Genomic DNA, 20,818 nt, shown 5'->3' with positions numbered 1-20,818 from the left:
AATAATTTATGTTAGAAATCACCATAAATTAACAAGAAATGACCTTTTAAAATGACTTATTTGTGAGAAATGACCTTACATAAAAAAAGTGACAGATTGAGACCTTTTTTTTTTTGTTTGAAGGATGATAGATTGAGACCTTACTTCAAAAAAAAGTTGTGAAATGGGACCTTATTTTAAAAAAAAAATGCGAGATGGGATCTTATTATGGAGATTGGCGTGGCGAAGGTAGTTTTCGGGAGTCAGTGTGAGATTTCAGCGAGGTGGAGGTGGTATTCGAGGGTTTGTGTAGGATTTTGGCGAGGTGAAGGGGAAGTGGAGGTGGTTTTCGAGGACCAAGGTGAGATTTCGGGGAAGTGGAGGTGGTTTTCGAGGGTCTATGAGCGGATTTTGTCAAAAGTCCCATCTCACAATTTTATTTTTTTAATATAAGGTTCTAATCTGCTACTCTATTTTTTTTAATTATTTATATATATATATATATATTTTAATTTTATATAAGGTCATTTCTTACAAATAATTCACTATATAAAGGTCATTTCTCACAATTTTTTCTAAATTTTATGTGGATTATTTTATCGTAAAATATTCATCAATTAGTTACCCGATGTCCCGAACTACCCATTTCATTCGCGGATTGGAATAGCGAATTGATCTAGCTGAAGCTCCACGCCTCCACCAAATCCGAATCCGATCCATTGCCACACCATCTTAAATTCGCTACTACTAAATATAGATTAAGCGTCCGTTCTCTTAGTTCATTTTCACTTCAGTTCGTAATGTCTTTCTCTCATATAATATTTAGATCAGTTCATTTTAGTATAATCAGAAAGGGCCCTAATTAAGTTTGTATACGAAGCCGGTTGAAAAAACGAAAACCGGCGTAGACTGTTAATGCACGGTCTGGGTCGATAAGAATTCATAATTACGACTAGAGCTGTCAATTCGGGTAAATGGGTCGGGTTAGTGTGGGTCAGGTCATCTCGGGTCGGGTCAGTACGGGTTAATGTCGGGACTTATGCGGGTCGGGTTCGGGTTGGGTCATACATCTTATCGGGTTTGGGTCGGGTCAATAAAAGGTCGGGTTACATTCGGGTCGGGTGAAAAATAGGTCGGGTTACATTCGGGTTTTTGCGGGTTTAAACAAGTTAGGGTCCTGTTCGGGTTCGAGTCGGGTTCGGTTCAAGTCAATTATTTGCGGGTTATAATCAGGTCGGGTCATTATCGGGTTCGAGTCGGGTTCAATTCAAGTCAATAATTTGCAGGTTATAATTAAGTCGGGTCATTCTCGGGTTCGAATTGGGTTCGGTTCAAGTCACTAATTTTTTTTTTTAAAAGCTCCAAATCAAATTGTATAATTTAAAACATTTTAAAAAATATTAAAATAAACAAGTGAATACTAAAATTTTTAAAAAAGGATCAATAAAAGGATTATAAGTAGTTATATGGAAGTTTAATTTGAAGATAATTTAAATTTAGAAAAAAAAAAAAACATTTGGCTGATTTAATTAGACAAAATCACTATCACCGATTTACCTCACTCACCTCATATAGCCTCAAATACGTTTAAATCCGGGTTAGTAATAGGTCGAGTTTAAATTCGGGTCGGGGCAATAACAAGTCGGGTTGAATTTGGGTCGGATCAATAACAAGTCGGGTTGATTTCGGGTCGGGTTTGTAACATGTCGGGTTTAAATTCGAGTCGGGTTAGGAACGGGTCGGGTTGAATTCAGGTTTTGACAAGTTAAATCGGGTTTGATTCAGGTCAATAATTTACGGGTCACATTCGGGTCGGATCCTCTCAGGTCGGGTTATGGTCGGGTCCGGCCTCAAATACTTGGGTCAACTCGGGTCTAGGGTTGGTTTCAGGTCGGGTTAGGTCGGATTTGGGTCACCATTTTTTACGGGATCAGACGGGTTAGGGTTAGGGTCGGTATTTCGAGTCGGGTCAGCTTTTGACAGCTCTAGTTACGACTTCTAGAGCATCAAGTGATGAACTAGTATAGTCTCCTTCATTCTTTTCCAGTAGCTTCGACAAAGTTGAAAGCTCCACTGGAGAAGAAGCACAAAACCACGAAAGAAGAGAATGCCATTCATCAGCCAAATTCAAAGGCAAACAGATTACAGATCGTTTCCTTCATCCGTTCCAATTGTCATCGACAATGGCGGCTCCTATTTTCGCATTGGGTATTTCCCTTAAACCCTAATTTCTCCCCCGTTTTTGCCCTAATTTCGATTCTTAATTCATCAATTTTTTGTTTCGTTGTTTTAGATGGGCTGGTGAGTCTGATCCTAGGGTAATTTTTCGCAACATTGTTCAGAGGCCTCGCCACAAATCTACAGGTTTATTCCCTTTTTTTTGGAGCTTTAATTAGAGTAATTTAATGTTTATGCATTTCTTTAGTGTTATTTAAATTTCAATTTAGCAATTGTGTTGTGAAATTAGGCTAAGGACTTTCATGAAATTACATTATCTACTGTAGTTGAATGTTTGTTGCAATTGGTTGAAATTGGATGGTAAGGTTGGATTTCTATCCTTTATTTGAAGAGTTTAGATTAAATAGTTGAAATCAATGATGCTATTGTTACATTAATTTGCCGAATTTTGGATTTAGTTGCGTTGTTTGACGTGTATGTTGTTGGTCGTACTAAATATGTTATGTGTGCGTGCGCTTGTGACATCTATAGTGACAATTACAATGTTGTTTATTATGTGAAGGTGCTTCATGTGTGTACGTTTGTTACTGACTAATGTTCGTAGTTGCCCCTTTATAATGTTCATCTAAAAGTTATTCCGTGTTAAGTGTTATGCGACTGCCTGACTGAACTGGGTTTGTTGCAGGGGAAACTGTATCTGTTGTTGGCGATCATGATACTACGTTGCTGAAATATTTTGATTGTACTCGTTCAGGACCGCGGTCAGCTTTTGATAACAATGTTGTTTATCAGTTTGAGATTATGGAATATGTAAGCATTACCAATATTCTTTTAGAGTTTATTATCATATTCATTGCTGTAGATTAGACTTTCAGAGAACATGAATTATTTCCCTGATTTAGTTGCTTTGCAAGACAAGTAGGTCCGCCGATCTATGTACCATTAGTGATATAATCTTATTGAGGCAATACATGCAAGAATTTTTATCACGACTTCAAGATAAACTGATGGGGGGGGTTTGAAGGTTCAATTTCACTGTTTATGTATGTTACTTGGACTCTTTCATTTACCTCACGTGTCCGTGTCGACGCGACTCGTGTCGGACACCGACACCGACACTTGGACACTTCATTTTTAACTAAAAACAAAACTTTTTTCAAGAAAATAGGCGAGTCCGATACTTAGACACCCGTGTCTAATTTGACACTTCATCCGAGTCCAAGTAATAGGTTTATGTTTTAGCATATGGATTTGCATGAGAATGAGACATTTGATTGTAAGGGATGGAGGAGGAAATTTTTTGTGGATGACTAAACAAAATAATCACTTTCACTACACGGATGACTATACAGAATAATCACTTTTGATTCAAGTAGCCGGCCCCACTCATGGGATTAAGGCTTTGATTGATTGATTGATGTTATTGTGGCTGATTTTTTTTTATTTTTTTTTTTTCGTTTTGACCTGTTTGATTTCAGTCTTCAAGTCTTTTTATTGTGAAGGCTCCTTGGCCATGTTATTGTTTGGCTTGATTTTGTTTTAGGTTACCTATACTTAATCAAAGCATCTGTACAACTTATCAAAATTTATTGTAGATGATAAATGTGAATTGAAAGAGTGTTGTTTTATTCAGCTTATCAAAATTTATTGGAACTAAACAAAACTTGTCTGAATTTATATAACCTTACTGTAGCTGCGAATAGAACTTATTACTTGTATAACATAATTTCTCTGAGATAAGTTATAAATTTTGAGCAGACCACACCTTAACTGCCTGAATTCTGACAGATGCTCTGAATTTGGCTTGTTGTTTTCCCTATTCAGCATTGTTGTTGTTTGTTACTTCGTATTTTATTGGCCCAAAGTCACTTTTATTGGTAATTTTTGTATTCAGCAGGAGAGATTAGGAACTTGTTATTAAATGTACAGAATATCGATTAAGTTATTTCTGTCAAGTCATTAATGCATATACTCCTAACTTTTTTTTTTCTTTTTTTTTTCAGATTCTTGACTTTGGATTTGACCGGTTGGGCGTCGATGGGCCTGGGGTATGATGATTGCCTCCATGTCATGAAATTGATTATCCATATCTTTTGTATCATTTTAAGTAATTACTTAGCGTGTTTGTCCATAGTTTTTCCTCACTTATTTGCTTTAGAGGCTGTAGTGATATGCTTGTGCTGGAAGGGGGGTTATCTATAAAAGACATTCTACTTTCCCTTCGCGTATGATTTCTGGTACTTGGCTGTTGATGGCATCACCTCTGTAGTCGTGTTTGTATAAAATGGTGGTTGTAATCCTGTGTACTAATGTGATGTTTATTACCTTGGCTCTTGTGCCCTTATGGAATATAGCCATATAGGGTTATATGACTATCTGGTTCCTACTTCCATCTTAGTTGTATTCCTAAAGGAAACAATGATTTAAGCGGAGCCTGTTTATTTAGAGTGGCTTTTATTTGGGTTCTGCTAGTCATAGGTGTTCTCTCCAATTCTTCTCATTTTATAGCCTTAACATTTCTCACTTGAATATGGAATCTGCTTTATAACGCCAATAGGAGCTTTCCTCCTTCAATCCTTCATTGACATTCTGGCTTTTGGCTGTCTTTGCTCCTCTTTATTTGTGCATGATTTATGGCCAAAAGTTTCCCATCTTATTAGTAGATCACTCGTGAGGCTCTGACCAAAGTTTGTTATAAGAGAAGTTTAATCTTTGGAAATTTAATTTCTATAGTTAAAAGGAGGTAGGAACATGAGGATCGTTCTGAAGTTTAGTAATCCTGCCTTTTTTCTATAAGAATGTCTGGATTAATATCTTATGTTTCCAGTGCTGTGCATAAATTTTCCTTGGGAACAAGTATGCAACTGTTTAAAATGTAGCTCTTCAGTAATGACAAATACCAGTGTGAAGTGCCTTTGCATGAAATGAACCCAAGAGACTAAATCTCGAATGGCTGTGTGACTTGTAGGTTTCATAGGTTGTTTTTAACCGTATTCTATGTTGATTGGCATACAAAGTCACTTCTTCGAAACTTGTCTTCTTAACAATAGCAAATTAGAATATTGGACATTGGACATTGGTGTTTGCCCTTTCGCACAGTTTGATGAAAAATTGACCGATTGTCTCCCTTTAATTTGACTTAAGATCAATACTTAATTCTGACTATTCTTTTGGGGACAGTGCAGGTTGATCATCCTGTATTGATCACAGAATGTCCATGCAATCCAGTTTCATCACGCTGTAGAATGGCAGAGCTTCTTTTTGAGTCTTATGGAGTTCCTTCTGTGGGTACGGGAACCATCTGTAACCTTTATATAAATAATGTGCAGATATTTTATTACAGGAAGTATTTAACGGTGGCAGTACTGATAGAGTCATGGTTTGTATCGTCCATGTTCTTCCTGAACATCATTACTGTTCAACTTAGTAGACTGATACGTAGTATAGAGCACAAGTGTTGTACTCAATTTCATTGTTGTTACACAACCTTTATACTGCTTCTGTGAGAGAATGGTGAAGCCTGATCCTCCCTTTTGAGTTTTCTGATTACTTCTTTCATTTCCCAGCGTTTGGTGTTGATGCTGCGTTTAGTTACACATATAATCAGCGACTTGGTGTTTGTGATAAAGAAGGCCTTGCTGTTTGCAGTGGATTCAACACGAGCCATGTCATACCAGTAAGTGTTGCCTTTTTTTTTTCTTTCTAAATATATGAAAACATATAAATTCCTTTCTTCTACAGCTAAAATTGTCAACTTGTGGGTGGCTCCATGTGTGTGATTAGTTCTATTGAGTATCTTGGTTGAAGATTGAAAAGGGTTCACCCCTTGTATTGTTTTTGTTAGCCTTCCTATGCAACCTCCAATATAGTAGTCAACTACAGTGTATAAGGCTGGCCTAGGCACTAAGGCGTAAGTCGACTTGGCAACTTTCTTTTTTCGTGAGGCAGACTAAGGTGTATAATTTATTTCCCCCCCTTTTTTTCACAAAATGAGGCACACCGAGGCTTTTGAAGGCAAGGCACAGGGATATTCCTATTGCCTCGGTGTGCCATAATAAATGTGCATTACTTTACAAGACTTGTTGGAAAATGGAGGATGACAGTAACCTCTTTCTGGTTGCTGCTGTCTGATCAGTCACACTTCAGTGTATACCATGGTAGAACTCTAGGACTTACTGATCCCATGGCCTTAATTTCTGATGGGTGTTATTTTTCTTTTAAAAAAAAAACCTAGACACTAGTGCAACTAATTGACCATCAAGGTTTCAAATGCGTAGAGTTGGCTTGAGTTATTTGCATAAGGATACTTGGTCACACCTTTTTCATTAATGCACACAGTGAGTGGAAGACAAAATTTAAAGAAGATGTGGTAAGTACGCTATTCATCAAATTCTGAGCTCAACATTGTCACTTTAGATACCTTTGGGGAAGAGAAGAGTGCTACTAAAGCATTGCTTCCTCCCATTCTCCTCTTTTCATATGTACTGTGCTAGATTTTGGGGTAAGGCCGTAAGGGTGTAATAAATTTAAAATGATTGCAAAAGACTTACCCTATTTGATGATGAACAACTTTGACAATGAATATTTCTATTTATCTACTCAATAGTTGTTAAAAAAATTAACAATTTTATATTTTGAAAATATAAATTGATACTATGCCAACAACTTATATAATTGCATTTATATTTTATTTTAGTAAAAGAATCAAGGTCAGAATTAATATGTGAATAGTGCAAAAAGTCAAAATGGTGTAACTTTAATTAAATGTCGGTTGTAGATTTTTTTTTTCTTGCATGGTTTCAACTTACAATTGCTTGTAAAATCCTTTAGCTGCAGACGAGCATCAAAGTTTTTGCATCATTTCTGTTTGATGATAGTTGCATTCCGATTTCTGCTGATGCTTTTTGTAATTCTGTCTTTAGTTTGTTGAAGGTGAGCCTGTTTTTGAAGCGTGCTGCCGAAGTAATGTTGGTGGATACCATGTTACTGATTACATGAAGCAGCTTCTTTCCCTGAAATATCCACAGCACTTGTAAGCATATTTTAGTTAGTCTGGTGTTTACAAGTTAGCTTTCAGGTTGACTTATTTTTTTGTCCTATCATTTGTGACAGGGCTAAGTTTACATGGGAGAAAGTTGAAGACTTGAAAATGGAACACGGTTACATTGCTCAAGACTACGCTTCAGAGGTTAAATTGTTCCAGGTAGTGCTCTCTCTCTCTCTCTCTCTCTCTCTCTCTCTCTCTCTGATTCCTTACACTAGTATATTTTGGTAATTGTAACAGAATGAAACTAATGAAGCTGAAGAAAAGACTAGGTGTTGGCAACTTCCATTTACTCCTCCACCTGTTGAGGAGCAACCTTCTGAAGAGGAGATTGCAAGAAAGGCTGCTATCAAAGAGAGACAAGGTCAACGATTGCGGGAAATGGCTGAGGCAAAGAGGGCATCACGAATTAATGAATTGGAAAATGAGCTGCGTGGTTTGGATTTTCTTCTGAGGCAGCTGGAGAATGTAAATGAGGATGCCGTTCCAGCATTTCTTTCAAGTACCGGCTATGTGTCTAAACAGGAAATAGAAGCTTCTGTTGCTAAGGTGAACCAATCTTTGCGAAAGACTAAGCGTGAACAAGTTGAACTGGAGGAGAAGGCAGAGGCAGTAACAGCTGAAAAGTTTCCACTTGTTGATATCCCTGATAACATGCTGACTCCAGATCAGGTTAGCTATAGTCTCCCTTGTTGATTTCCTTGATAACATGCTGACTCCAGAGCAGGTTAGCTTTAGTGTCATCTGTAGTCTGTGCTGCATTCTTGCTAGACTTTTTGATTTGTCCTGTCTTGTGGCTGAATGATGAATATGAAAGGAATTCAGTTATTTGACCTAACCTAAAACCTTTTGGTACTGTATTCAGGATCTTGATGTCAGGAGTGCCACTTATTATAAATTAGCTGATCTCCATGATGCTGATCTTTTCATATTTGGTTATCTTTATTTACTGTTGCCTGTTGTTTGGTTGTAGCTGAAGGAGAAGAAGAAGCAGATCTTTCTCAAGACTACAGCTGAGGGTCGTCAGAGAGCTAGACAGAAACGTGCTGAAGAGGAATTACAAAGAGAGAAGCAAAATCAACTAGAGGAAGAAAAGCGTTTGTATGTTGCTACCTTTCTGTTCTTTTCTTTTATTAATTTGTTGATTTTTGTTTTGTTTTGTTTTGTTTGTTTGTTTTTTTTTTGTTTTTTTTTTGTTTTTTTTTTTTTTTGTGTGTGTGTGTGTTTGTGAGATTTTCCCTGGGAAAGCCTAATTGGATGGCAGAGTTGAAGCTACCACATTTCTCATCATGATTCTGCATTAAGATACTAACATAAGTTAAAGTGTTGTGGCGAGCTTGGCTTTTGATTATGGGAAATCCATGTTACTGCCATGCTATACTGCTATGCCTTCTGTTTGGACTGCTTGATTGTTTTTCAATGGGATGTGCAGTCATCTTCTACCCTCCAATTACTAGTAGAATATCAATAACAACTCCATGACCCAAATTTCCATAATTTTGATGCAGAGAAAACCCTGAGATGTACTTGGAGAAGTTGCGAACCAAATATAAAGAGCTTTCAGAAAAAGTTGAACAGAAGAAGCTGTTAAAGACGAATGGAAACAGCACGAATGGAAATTCTACATCTGGTGGTGTCGGTCGTGGTGAGAGAATGAATGCTGCAAAGAAAGAGAGAATGCGCTTATTAACAACAGCTGCTTTTGATCGAGGGAAAGGTGAAGACACTTTTGGCGCTAGAGATGAAGATTGGCAACTCTACAAGTTAATGAGTAAAGATAATGATGATGAGGATGAGGGTCCTGATGTAGATGAGACGGAGTTAGCACGCATCTCTTCTAGACTCCAGGCAAGTTAAGGTGTCATGTTCAGTCTGAGCAAATATATTTAAATGGCTGCTGCAGTTCTTACATATTTTTTTTAATTTGTTGCAGGATATTGACCCGACCTTCACTCCAAAACCAGACTCTGGATTGTGTCAACCTGCTGATGTTCCACGCGCTCGTCCTCTCACCAAGGAGGATTTCCAGATTATAATGGGGGTGGAAAGATTCCGATGCCCAGAAATTCTATTCAACCCTAATATAGTTGGGATTGACCAGTCTGGATTGGATGAAATGGTTGGTATATCTATGAGAAGGTTTTCACCCAAGGGCCAAGGTTTGGAGGAGAAGTTGACCAGCTCCATCCTCTTGACGGGTGGGAGTTCTCAATTCCCCGGCTTGAGTGAGCGTTTGGAAGCTGGAGTCCGCATGATTCGGCCATGTGGGACTCCTATTAGAGTAATTAGGGCAAACGATCCTATATTTGATGCATGGCGAGGGGCTTCTTCATATGCTGCTTCTTTGCATTTTCCTGAGCAAACTTTCACTAAAATGGATTATGCAGAAAAGGGTGAAGATTGGCTTCGGAGATACAAGTTCAGGTATACGCTATGACCAAACCACTAGTGCACCAGATGAAAAGGTCCTCGAGTAGGAGTATCCATAGATGTATAAAGGAAGTTTATGTTTATTGTTAGTCAACTTAATCAATTGGCAAGAATGCAAGATCATTTTAGCTTGACACACGTTTAGTCAAGATTTAGTTTTGTCAATAATCTCAATAGGGTAGATGTCAAGTTACAAATGCGGAGATTCCCAACATACATGAGAAGCTCAACACTTTTGATTGTCGTTTGTCCAATGTAATTTTGTTCTACTCTATACGAGTTTTTTTTTATTAAAAAATTAGGGTATGTTCTCTTCTTCAAGATTGGCTTATATGTTACTACCTCTATTAAAATAATCTTAATTAAAAAAAAGGATGATAATTAGGTGGATCATAAACATTAACAGTAGCCAAAATCCAGCTCCAACCAACGGCTACCTACTTGTGTGGGCCCAATACACCAAAAGGATAAAAAAAAAATACAAAAAACAAAACAAGCTTCGTAGCTACGATTCGGAAAATTCGACCGTTGGAGTCTCTCACCCTTTAAAACCTCAATACCAAACCTCTTCTTCATTTTCCTTTTTCCCTCTTTTTCTGTAAAATTCTCAGCTTCATTTCTTACCTTAAACCCTTCACTTGCTGACCGTTACAAATTAATTAAACCCTAATAATTAAATTAAATTGCCCTCTCTTTGCTTGATAAATTCATTATTTTGCAGAGAGAGTGGCATTTTAATTTCACCCCAGAAAAAAAATTCAATCTTTTTGCTGAGAAATTCAAGAACAAAAAAATGGAGTTAGAACAAAGGAGGAAAAGTGGGATTAATCTTCCATCTGGGATGTCACAGACATCCTTAAGATTGGAAACTCAAAGAACACCAACTTCAAAAATAGCAATTGAAACAACCCCATTTCGATCAAATCTATGTTTATCATCTCCTAGATCAGTTTCATCTCCTAGATCAATCACTAGCTTATCAGCAGCAACATCGTCGCCGACATCGAAGAAATCGATTTGCAGTGACAGATTTATACCTTGCAGATCTTCTTCAAGACTTCATACATTTGGGTTGATTGAGAAATCACCATCATCATCTTCTCCTAATGCTAAAAAAGAAGGGGGGAATCATGAGGCTTATACTAGGTTGTTAAAACAAGAATTGTTTGGTGCTGATTTTGTTGCTTCTCCTTGTTCTGCTGCAGGATCACCTATCAGTAGTCCTAACAAGAATATGCTGAGGTTCAAGATGGAGTATTCTTCCCCTAATTCAGCTTTCTCACCTTCTGCCCTCGGCCGCGATTCAGGGTTTTCTAATGAGGTCTCTACCCCTCCTAAGCCTCCTAGGAGGGTTCCCAAGACACCCCATAAGGTATATTTTATCTTAAGGATTTTTTGTATATGTATTTTTTTGATTGATTTTGTTAGGATATAACTAAGTTAAGTTAGATATATTTTGTGAATATCTTTGTATATAAGTGACTTTATTGTTAATTAAAGAAATTATTGTTTGGATTTTAGGTTTTGGATGCTCCTTCATTACAGGATGATTTCTACTTGAATTTGGTTGATTGGTCATCTCAAAATTTGCTTGCTGTTGGACTTGGTACCTGTGTGTACTTGTGGAATGCATCTAATAGCAAAGTAAGTAGTCTTGTGTTAGTAGATATTGCACTTATTTTAAGTAAGTAATAATTGAGTTCCAAATCACAATCAAATTTGGTGCATTTGTGAGGTAGGTAGTAGATGTTAACTTATGGTTGAGCTAATTTTATCACTTATTAGTTATGATCCAATTCTATGCTCCAACATTAGGTCAAATTACTCCCCCTCAAGCTTTTGAGTCTTAGAAATCGCGGTGATGTATCTTGAGTGTACATTGAATTGCAATTGTTTGTGCTGTACTAAAGATGGGATTTTTCCAATATGTATTTTAGGTGACAAAATTATGTGATTTGGGACCAAATGATGGTGTTTGTGCTGTTCAATGGACAAAAGAAGGCTCCTATGTTTCAGTTGGAACAACTAGTGGTCAAGTTCAGGCAAGTGATTATGCTAGAATCAGTCTTTAGTACAGTAAGTGTTAATGTAGACATAAATGTGTAACAATGGTTGATTTGTTTAGGTATGGGATGGAACTCAATGCAAAAAGGTCAGAACTTTGAGTGGTCATCAAACAAGAGCTGGTGTTCTGACATGGAGTTCCCGTATTCTAGCCTCTGGAAGTAGAGACAGGAACATACTTCAACACGATCTACGTGTCTCGAATGACTATGTTAGCAAGCTTGTTGGACATAAATCTGAGGTAAAGGCAATACCTTGTCTTTCTTACTGGAATGTAGAGTACTAATCTTTTATTGTTGCTGTGAATTCAATAAGTTTTTTTGTTTGTGATCATTCTTTAGGTGTGTGGGTTAAAATGGTCTCATGATGATAGGGAGCTTGCATCTGGAGGCAATGACAATCAGGTAATTAGATAGTATTCAATTTTCAAATAGTAAGTGGTTTCACAATCAAAGATATTCTGAAAGTTGACTGATTGCATGTTTCATGAAAAAAAATCAGCTATTGGTATGGAACCAGCATTCTCAGCAGCCAGTTCTGAAACTGACTGAGCATACAGCCGCCGTGAAGGCCATAGCTTGGTCACCCCACCAGAGTGGTCTTCTAGCTTCTGGTGGCGGAACTGCAGACCGTTGTATTCGATTTTGGAATACTACAAATGGGAATCAAACAAACAGCATTGATACAGGAAGTCAGGTATGGTCATCTTTGTATTGTACTTGTCCTAGAATATCTGTAGTTTGCGCCAAAAGGTACTAATTTTCTGCATTGATATTGCAGGTGTGCAATCTTGCATGGAGTAAGAATGTGAATGAACTTGTTAGCACCCATGGGTATTCTCAGAATCAGATTATGGTGTGGAAGTATCCTTCACTTGCAAAGGTTGCTACACTAACGGGACATAGTTTGCGTGTTCTTTATCTTGCTGTTTCCCCTGATGGTCAGGTAATACAGTTCTGTTTGCAGGATAGTCAATACGTCGTATAATTTTTCTTAAATTTGCTTTGTATTATCCATCCACTAATGCAGTATTTCTGAATCTGCAGACGATAGTGACTGGGGCAGGAGATGAGACCCTTAGATTTTGGAATATCTTCCCTTCTGTTAAAACACCGGTATGTATGTTGGAGCCTAGAATGCTGCTTAATTGAATTTTAATAGATTCAGACTGCTAATTTTTCTTAAAATTTTTCAGGCGCCAGTCAAAGAAACTGGTCTGTGGTCATTGGGGCGAACATATATTCGTTGAGACTATTCGGATTAAGTATCCAAGAGTGAGCACCAGCATAGGCGGCATTATGTCAAGGTCCATAGATAGCGAGTAAATCTGTATAGTGGAATTTTGTATAGTCAAAAATTGGAAATCTGTGACACGAAAATGTAGATGAAATTAGTTTTGCACAATGTATTACACATGATACTCGTAATTCATTTGTCTGAATTTCTTGTATGTTTGGATTGGAATTCTTTCCTCAAATTGGTCTGCCAATAAACTCACAGAGAGCCTACACAAAAGCCATTATACATATACACAAAATGATTTATTTATCTGAATTTCCTCTTTGTTTTAAAAATTTTCCTCAAATCGCTAGTCAATAAACTCGTAGAGCCTACATAAAATAAGTTCCTCAAATCAAGTATGTTTGGATTGGAATTCTTTCCTCAAATTGGTCTGCCAATAAACTCACAGAGAGCCTACACAAAAGCCATTATACACAAAAGCCATTATACATATACACAAAATGATTTATTTATCTGAATTTCTTCTTTGTTTTAAAAATTTTCCTCAAATCGCTAGTCAATAAACTCGTAGAGCCTACATACAATAAGTTCCTACACAAAATCTTAGATCCTTTCAGAAACTCCAAACTTCATGGACGCAGTCCTTGACAAATCAAGTATATTTCTCTTGAAGTTGATCTTGTAGCTTTGGGTCTCAACCACGACGCCTTTTTGAAGATTGGTTTGCAAATTTGACCAAATTCTACAAGAACACAAAACTGATGTAAGAACAGCAAATAGCTGCAGAAGAACAAGCTTCAAAAATTGGAAACAATCAAACAAACCTTTCATATCTTCACCCTCCAAAAGCTTAATGACAAGGTTGCCACCAGGGAGCAATATGCCCTTATCATCAGCCTCCTCTTTCGTCTCAGGCTCGGCATCTTCTTGGGCAAGAGCAGCACTTCCAACAGCCAGGTCAAGGGCTCGCATGCCTAACTCAGCTGACAAGGCTGCATCTTTCGACTTGATTCCAGAAACTAAGGGACACATATCTGATAGTATGACGGAAAATCCCTTCTGCATAAACCAATCAATAACAGGTTCAATGCTTTGAATTATACAACTTGACGCGATGACCATATATTAGTATGTTCACTGAAAAGGACTCGAATTCTGTTCCAAATTACAGATAATATTATCAGTTATATATGAATCTTTAGCATGAAATACATATGACCAATCATCAACCCTTAGCTCCAAGTATAGGCAAACTACATTAACAGTCACAAACTACAATAGTTTCATGCAAAATTGTGTAAGTTAGCAAAGTGAGAAAACATAGAAGTATGACATACCTTAGGAGACAGTGATCTGATATGGTCCCTAGAAAGACTCATAGCATCACCACAAACAGTTTGGACCCTAGCATCACAATAAGTAGAAGGGACTTTCACCTTCTGCTCTGCAAAAAACACCAAAGATTAAATACATTTCAAAAACTCCAATATCATAACAAGATATACTTGACCCAGAAGATGAATATACCTTTAAGTCAATACCCACAACAGTCCCACCATTTTTGAGAGGACCCAAGCTCTGACAAGCTACCTGTTATATAAAAATCTTAAGAATAAAACAATGCCTACCATATGTTCGACAAAATGTCTGAAAGAGAAAAGAATGAAAAAAGACCTGAAGCCAAGCTCCAGGAGCACAGCCCAGATCAAGCACAGATGAACCTGGCTTAATTAACTTGTATTTCTCTTGTAATTGCAGTAACTGCTCTTTCAATTCAATTTACCCAGAAAAAAGAGACAAAAATAAGAGCAAATTTGAATGTTGTAATGTACAAGTATATATATTGTACGAAAGTGTAAATAAGAAAACCTTGAAAGCAGAACGAGCAACATAGCCAAGTCGTTGAGCTTCTCTGTAGAAGAAGTCTGGAACTCCTGCTCCGCTCATCCCCTCTCTTTGTTTTGGTCACCTTTCTAGTTTGCCTGTTTAACTCGTGAGATAGTTATTTACTTATTAAGTTATTAGTACGACCTTGCTAACCCGGGTCGTTTCGTTAGTATTTGCCTTACGATTATCGTTTAGAGTGTTTGATTTAAATCTCGGCAATGGAAAAATATTTCTATGAATTTATTTTTATGATCTAAATTAATTATGCTAAACCTAACTATGATTGCAAGTTTGGAACATATATTAAAGCACATTCAACCATAAAATAGACTTCAATAGCCTATACCATATAATTAGGGGGTTAGTCACCTTCCCTAAAATAAAAGAGAAAAATAGCCTAGCCTTATTGTTTGGTGATTGTTGTTGTAAAATACTTATTGATAATTAAAGATATTATTAATTAAAGATTTGCATCAACATACGTGTCCAAGAGAAATGGAGCACGTAATAAAATACAAAGGGAGTAGTAACTTACTAACTTGATTACCCTTGTCAAACCCATAATGAAAAAACAGATGGTAAAAACTAAAAAGGCTTCTTTACTGTGAAAGTTTTGAAACACATAAAGCCAAATGATACAATTCAAATGTTTGCTATTGGTTACCCAACTAAAAACTTGGACTTACATGAGAAAGAAAGATACAGGCATCTCTAGTAGCTGCACTATTGCATTGAAAAAAAAAAAAAACCAGTAGCACTTCCTAGGTAAGTTGCATTGACACTTATGCAATGCAACTCGTATACATGCCATACGCTTTCATATGGTTTTACTTCTATAAAATGAAACTAAAAGCAAAAGAAGATTTCCTCAGAAAAACCTCAAAAATAGCAGAAAATACAGCAATTCAATTCCACCAGCTTTCTTAAGCTGTATAATGTTTTTGCACTTGAAGGATCATATTGTCCAACTTTGGAATCCTTCAGCTAAAAATTGTTTTTGCTCGTATAATGCTAAACCACTTTAAAGGATAGAGGTTGGTAGCTTGCACGTCGACTGACATTAGTTCTGCCATAATCGCCAGGACCACCACCCCCAATAAGAGTAATCTCCCAAGCCCGAAAAAAAAAAGGTCTCTGCAATACAATATCAGAGTAATCTCCTAAGAAGATGAACTGCGCATCAACAGGGCAAAGCAGCGCTTCTCAACTATTACAGTGCCGACACTTGATGCATGGTGATTGGTAAGCAGTGGCTTCATTTCTCCTTGACCTGCAAAGCAGAAAATGTTAAGACTATAGAGTACATAAAAGGCTAGGAAAACAAATTAAGCAGAAAAATGCACATTGAGTGGCCTTTTACCAGGTCATATGAACTGAGAACTGAGAACTGAGATGCATACAATAATATTTGACACACTTCAGCACGAGTCGGGCTTCTGCATAAAATTCTTGATCAACCTTTTTTAGTGCCTGAAAGATCTTCATAGACAGGCTTCCAAGTTGAGAGAGCATAGACAATTCTACCCTTCCATCCCTGCAACAACCAATTCCCGTCTTCATCAATGGAATAATCTTTATGATACACAGATTTCACCCTCTTTTTTGCCATATTCAAAATCTCGGGGTTTAAAGGCAGCTGTCTGAATCCAGCCCTTTCATTTCGGACTTGCCACTGCTTGTATGTCTCTGGCCTTTCTATTCTTTCTAAACCCTCACAGGCAATCACATTCATCGCTTGTCGCCCAAATATCTCTCTCTCAATCAGTATCCTTTCTTGAATATCCCGGGGAAGATTAGTCTCAAGCATATCAAAAAGAGTTGAGAAATGGAAGAGAGCCTCACGGAATCGAGTAATGAAAAAGGGGGAATTGAAAGCCCCATTAACTACACCGTGTATGAAGATAGCTGGTTTTATCTGCTTTACAAGGTTAAGAACCATATCTCTCGGGCATTCCACCATTGCTGTTTCCTCAGGTACATATTTTAATCTGAGCATACAGTTCACAACTAGCACCTCATCACTATCAATCTTCAGATCTTCAACAGTAACTGTTTCCCACTTCTTAGCCACAGCATTGAACTCAAATGGTATATTAAATGACTCTGCATAATTCTTCAAACGACGCCCTGTCTCTTCTACCCTTTTGGCAGGCCGAAACCCTGGTTGTGGAAGATCAACTCCAGTAAGACGAATTCTGGGGGGGCCACCAGGTCTTGATGAAAGGCGCTGAAATAGACAAGGCCATTGAAAACCATAGACTATACCAATATCAATTATATGAAGTCGCGTAGCTTTCTCTGCCACTGCTGCAATCGTTCTATTAGAGAAGAAATTTCCAATTTTCTTAAAAGGGCATACAGCTAAAAACATGTGGTAAGCTCTCAAGATATCAACAGCAGATGCTGGACCAGTGAGAAGACAACTATATATAGGAGTTCCAACACCAGCAAGGCGTGCCTCTAATCCATCTGCAAAATAATGTGCCATTCTTTGATTTCCATCTCCCGTGGGAGAAGAATATTGTCTAATTTGCCTAAGCAAGTCATTTGCGTTCCTTTGATCATTTGATCCAACAGCTTGTGCACACAGGCTTAAGAGTGATCTTAAATCTATTACCTCTATCCTGCTGCCTTGTCTCCTCCCACGTCCTCTCCCTCCACCTGATCCCTTTGGCTGAGAGTTTTGTGCACTTTTGTTTAGTCCACTCTGTAAAACTTCCCGAAGAGCTGCATCATTTTTACCCCCACTACACAATAACACCTTATCAAACATTTCCGATCTCATAACTGCCTCATCAGAAACATGGGAAACAGCTGACTGTTTGTTTCCCCTCCTTTCTTCCAACTGAAAATCATCTCGACTGCGGTGTTTCGTTCCAATCAACAAGTCTGCTGGAATCTGGTTGTTATGCATGTTTTCCAGCTTGATTACTGCATCACGGGATGCTGCACCCACTAGCTTCTGAGAGGAGCCATTGTTCATCAAATCTTTGGATAGAAGAACATTCGGAAGAAACTTGCTTGCTTCCTTGAGCCCTTTTTGAAACTGCAACATCGACTGACTATCATTGAATATTTCAGACACATTAAGGGCACTCACAGGAGATTCCGCTGTTGCATCTGCTAAACCAAAAAGATTACTCGCTGTACTATATGGTGAGTCATAGTTAAAATGAACATCAAATTGCCTCCCTGAGCTATTTGATGAACTATTTGATGTTTGCAATGACAAGTTTGAGGAAGGCTTGGAAAAATCAACTATAGGTACAGGGTTATATTCATAAGGATTAACAGGCCAATTAGAGTGCACAAGGCTGCTACTACTACTCGCTCCACTGTAACTGTCAGTGATCAAACTGCCAGCACCATTGAAATTCCAGCTATCATGCTTAGCATTAGGCAAGTTATATAGGTTTTGTGGTGAAGGATACTTCTCCCCTATGACCTCATACAATGTTTTCTCTGTTGCTTCAAGAGCTGAAGGCTCGTGATGTGAACGGGTTTTCTCTTCCTCATCCTCTTCCATCAGGACTTGAGTGATGTACTTAAGAACAACATCACTAAGATCATAATCTTCGTGAAGAGATGAATCAGTTTCCTGACTAACTGATGGTACACCCACATTAAAATTCGGATTTTGGTGAATCAATGGAGGGTTTGCAAAACTCAAATTCAAATTGGGATCTTGCAATTTTGCCGTATCAAAATGATTGTTACTTGCTAAATTCGGAACCTTGTGATTATTGAACTTGATTCGATGCAAAGTCCCATATAACTCTTCTAATTGTGGATCCATAGGCACAAACTATAACCAATATGAATCACAGCAACATGAAAAATGACAAATAAAACAAAATCAGCAACTTTTTCTAATAATCATAACCTCCATATATAATCAACACAATTTATCCACTTCAACTGACAAAAATACCCAGATGACAAAATCGGATATTGCACACAAATCTCAGCTTAAACCTCATTAAAAAAACAAAAATTACAGTAAAATCAATCAAAATATAGAAATTAGACATACCCAGTTCAAAATTCAGCTTTATTACACAAATATCAGCTTAAAGCCTAACAAATATAGTAAAATTAATTAAAAAAAAATGTATATATACAGAAATTAGATACATACAGTTCAAATTCAGTTTATATCACAAATCTCAACTTAAACCCAATAAATGAGCTTAACACTAAAATTTTAATTTTTTTTTAAAAAAAAAAAAAAAAAGGAAACCCAATACAATATTTCAGCTAATTTCATACTCGTACAAATCTCAGCTTAAAAACCCAATATAACCACTAAATAACAATAGTAAAAATACAAGTAATAATAAAAATAATAAACCAAAAAATCCAGTCTTGAGAAAAAATATAAATACCTGAACAAAAATACTTCAAAGGGGAGAGAAAGAAATTTAAAAGAGTCAACTTTCCAAGCTAAAAACCCTTGAGAGAAATACAGAGAAAGGATCTAGAAAGAAAAAAAAAGCGGTATTGTTTGAAGATATCCTCAGAAAATAAAACACAAATGTTATTTTATTATTCAAAGATTCGGAATTATATAAACTGAGTGACTCAGTCCCCCCATTATATTTGGTTTGATTTTGGAGTTTTATTATTAACATAATTACAATTAGCGAGTGGCTCACTTTCTTAGCGCACTCCTTTTTTATTTAAATATTATTTTTTGACGTCTGTGATTAGCCACTAATTATTATTCTTTTAATGTGTGTGAATATTTTTATATTGTTCTTTTTGCTAAAGAGGAATGATTAGCATACACTTAGATTATTTATGATTTTTGTGTTAAATCATTCAACTCACTAATCCCTGCAATTTAATTGCAATATATAATTAATGATATTAAAGGTTTAAATCATATTTAAAAGAAGCGACATTTTCACGATGTAATAATAAAGAAAGGAATCCCCTCAAAAAAAAAAAAAGGGAATAAATTTTCTAATTTGTAAATGTTTATAGATTTCCTTAGAAAGATTTTTGTTATAAAAAAATATGGTGGGAAATAGTTCAAGGCTTCAAGCTATAGCAATATGTGGAAAAATAGAAAATAATTCAAACAATGTACATCTTGTAATAAGTGATAAATGATCCAATTATTAACATACTTCATATTTATCAAGAAAAATTAAAATTACCTAAAATCTTGATGATTTTGATGAAATTCAATCCCTAACTTTACGGAGAGCAAATTGTAAAACACAAAATTTTTATATAAGGTTGGTCACACTGTGTGGTCGAGGTTACTTATTCATAAATAACCTCTGAAATCCTTGACCAACTGAGTAATCCATATATTTAATCCTATATGATTAAGTAGCCCCTTTAATAAGTAACTTTTGTACATAACCCTTGACCGATTGAGTAATCTTTTGAATAAGTAATCCTGAAAAAGTAATTTCTATAAGTAACACCGACCACACAGTATCTCCGATTGTAAAAACACTCATTGGACTATAAAATTATGTGGAGCCGTGAAGGAGATGTTTTATACGAGTACACTGTATGTAGTCAGTAGTCACTATTCACTAGTCGGTCTTCTGTTAGACATTTCCGCAGCCACGGTGACCTTGGGAAGAAGGATGGCAAATTGAACATTTATTTGCGCGTCTGAAGTCTGAACCAGGTTATAAGTTGGGCTTGGGCATTTCTAATCCAGTAATCCTAACCCATATACGAGTAATTGTTGGGCCCAAGGAAAAGCCCGAACATTAAACCTTCCTAAATTTGGTTGGGCTATACACCTAAAATAAATAATAAAAAAAAACTATACTTTCTAAGTTAGGCCCAGTGAACCCACTTCAAATCAATTTAGTTTGGGCTTTTGTTCGGATTTAGCCTAGATGGCTCTACCATTGTGTTTTACTCACCATCAAAAAAACCATCACATTGACTCATTGAGCAAGGAGACTAATGAGTAAGAAATAATAATCAAGGTGTCAAAAACCGACCTCACTCAAGAAAAACTAG

General features: G+C 36.8%; 4 protein-coding genes across 5 annotated transcripts; 2 read left to right on the top strand and 2 right to left on the bottom strand.

The window, feature by feature from the left end:
* The first annotated feature begins 2,007 nt into the window (after nt 1-2,007).
* Nucleotides 2,008-9,952, top strand: LOC110733303 (actin-related protein 5-like). 2 transcript variants are annotated; one of them, XM_021913317.1, is made up of 12 exons: nt 2,008-2,187; nt 2,273-2,343; nt 2,843-2,967; nt 4,161-4,205; nt 5,343-5,445; nt 5,724-5,833; nt 7,080-7,189; nt 7,270-7,360; nt 7,442-7,873; nt 8,175-8,302; nt 8,710-9,049; nt 9,135-9,952. In XM_021913317.1, exons 1-12 carry the CDS (start codon nt 2,087-2,089, stop codon nt 9,636-9,638), a joined length of 2,160 nt encoding a protein of 719 aa, XP_021769009.1. In that variant the 5' UTR covers nt 2,008-2,086; the 3' UTR covers nt 9,639-9,952. The 2 variants fall into 2 exon arrangements, with proteins under 2 accessions (XP_021769009.1, XP_021769010.1); XM_021913318.1 differs by lacking the exons at nt 2,008-2,187; nt 2,273-2,343 and having other exon boundaries at nt 2,952-2,967; nt 5,338-5,445.
* Nucleotides 9,953-10,036: 84 nt separating this feature from the next.
* On the top strand, nt 10,037-13,159 carry LOC110733304 (protein FIZZY-RELATED 3-like). The gene is made up of 9 exons (XM_021913319.1): nt 10,037-11,003; nt 11,153-11,275; nt 11,569-11,673; nt 11,757-11,936; nt 12,037-12,099; nt 12,197-12,391; nt 12,476-12,640; nt 12,742-12,810; nt 12,891-13,159. Exons 1-9 carry the CDS (start codon nt 10,425-10,427, stop codon nt 12,942-12,944), a joined length of 1,533 nt encoding a protein of 510 aa, XP_021769011.1. The 5' UTR covers nt 10,037-10,424; the 3' UTR covers nt 12,945-13,159.
* An 89-nt stretch (nt 13,160-13,248) lies between these two features.
* LOC110733306 (ribosomal RNA large subunit methyltransferase E-like) lies at nt 13,249-15,085 on the bottom strand. The gene is made up of 6 exons (XM_021913320.1): nt 14,807-15,085; nt 14,612-14,698; nt 14,465-14,527; nt 14,275-14,376; nt 13,762-13,996; nt 13,249-13,679 (listed from the first exon to the last, which is right to left on the bottom strand). The coding sequence occupies exons 1-6, from the start codon at nt 14,882-14,884 to the stop codon at nt 13,567-13,569; spliced, it is 678 nt and encodes a 225-aa protein (XP_021769012.1). The 5' UTR covers nt 14,885-15,085; the 3' UTR covers nt 13,249-13,566.
* Nucleotides 15,086-15,403: 318 nt separating this feature from the next.
* Nucleotides 15,404-19,437, bottom strand: LOC110733302 (scarecrow-like protein 9). Its single transcript, XM_021913316.1, has 3 exons — nt 19,210-19,437; nt 16,185-18,629; nt 15,404-16,094 (listed from the first exon to the last, which is right to left on the bottom strand). Exon 2 carries the CDS (start codon nt 18,618-18,620, stop codon nt 16,278-16,280), a length of 2,343 nt encoding a protein of 780 aa, XP_021769008.1. The 5' UTR covers nt 18,621-18,629; nt 19,210-19,437; the 3' UTR covers nt 15,404-16,094; nt 16,185-16,277.
* Between the last annotated feature and the right edge of the window lie 1,381 nt (nt 19,438-20,818).

This window comes from Chenopodium quinoa, unplaced genomic scaffold (assembly GCF_001683475.1).
Source record: "Chenopodium quinoa cultivar QQ74 unplaced genomic scaffold, ASM168347v1, whole genome shotgun sequence".
Lineage (NCBI taxonomy): Eukaryota > Viridiplantae > Streptophyta > Magnoliopsida > Caryophyllales > Amaranthaceae > Chenopodium > Chenopodium quinoa.
This window is presented reverse-complemented; position numbering and strand designations above follow the sequence as displayed.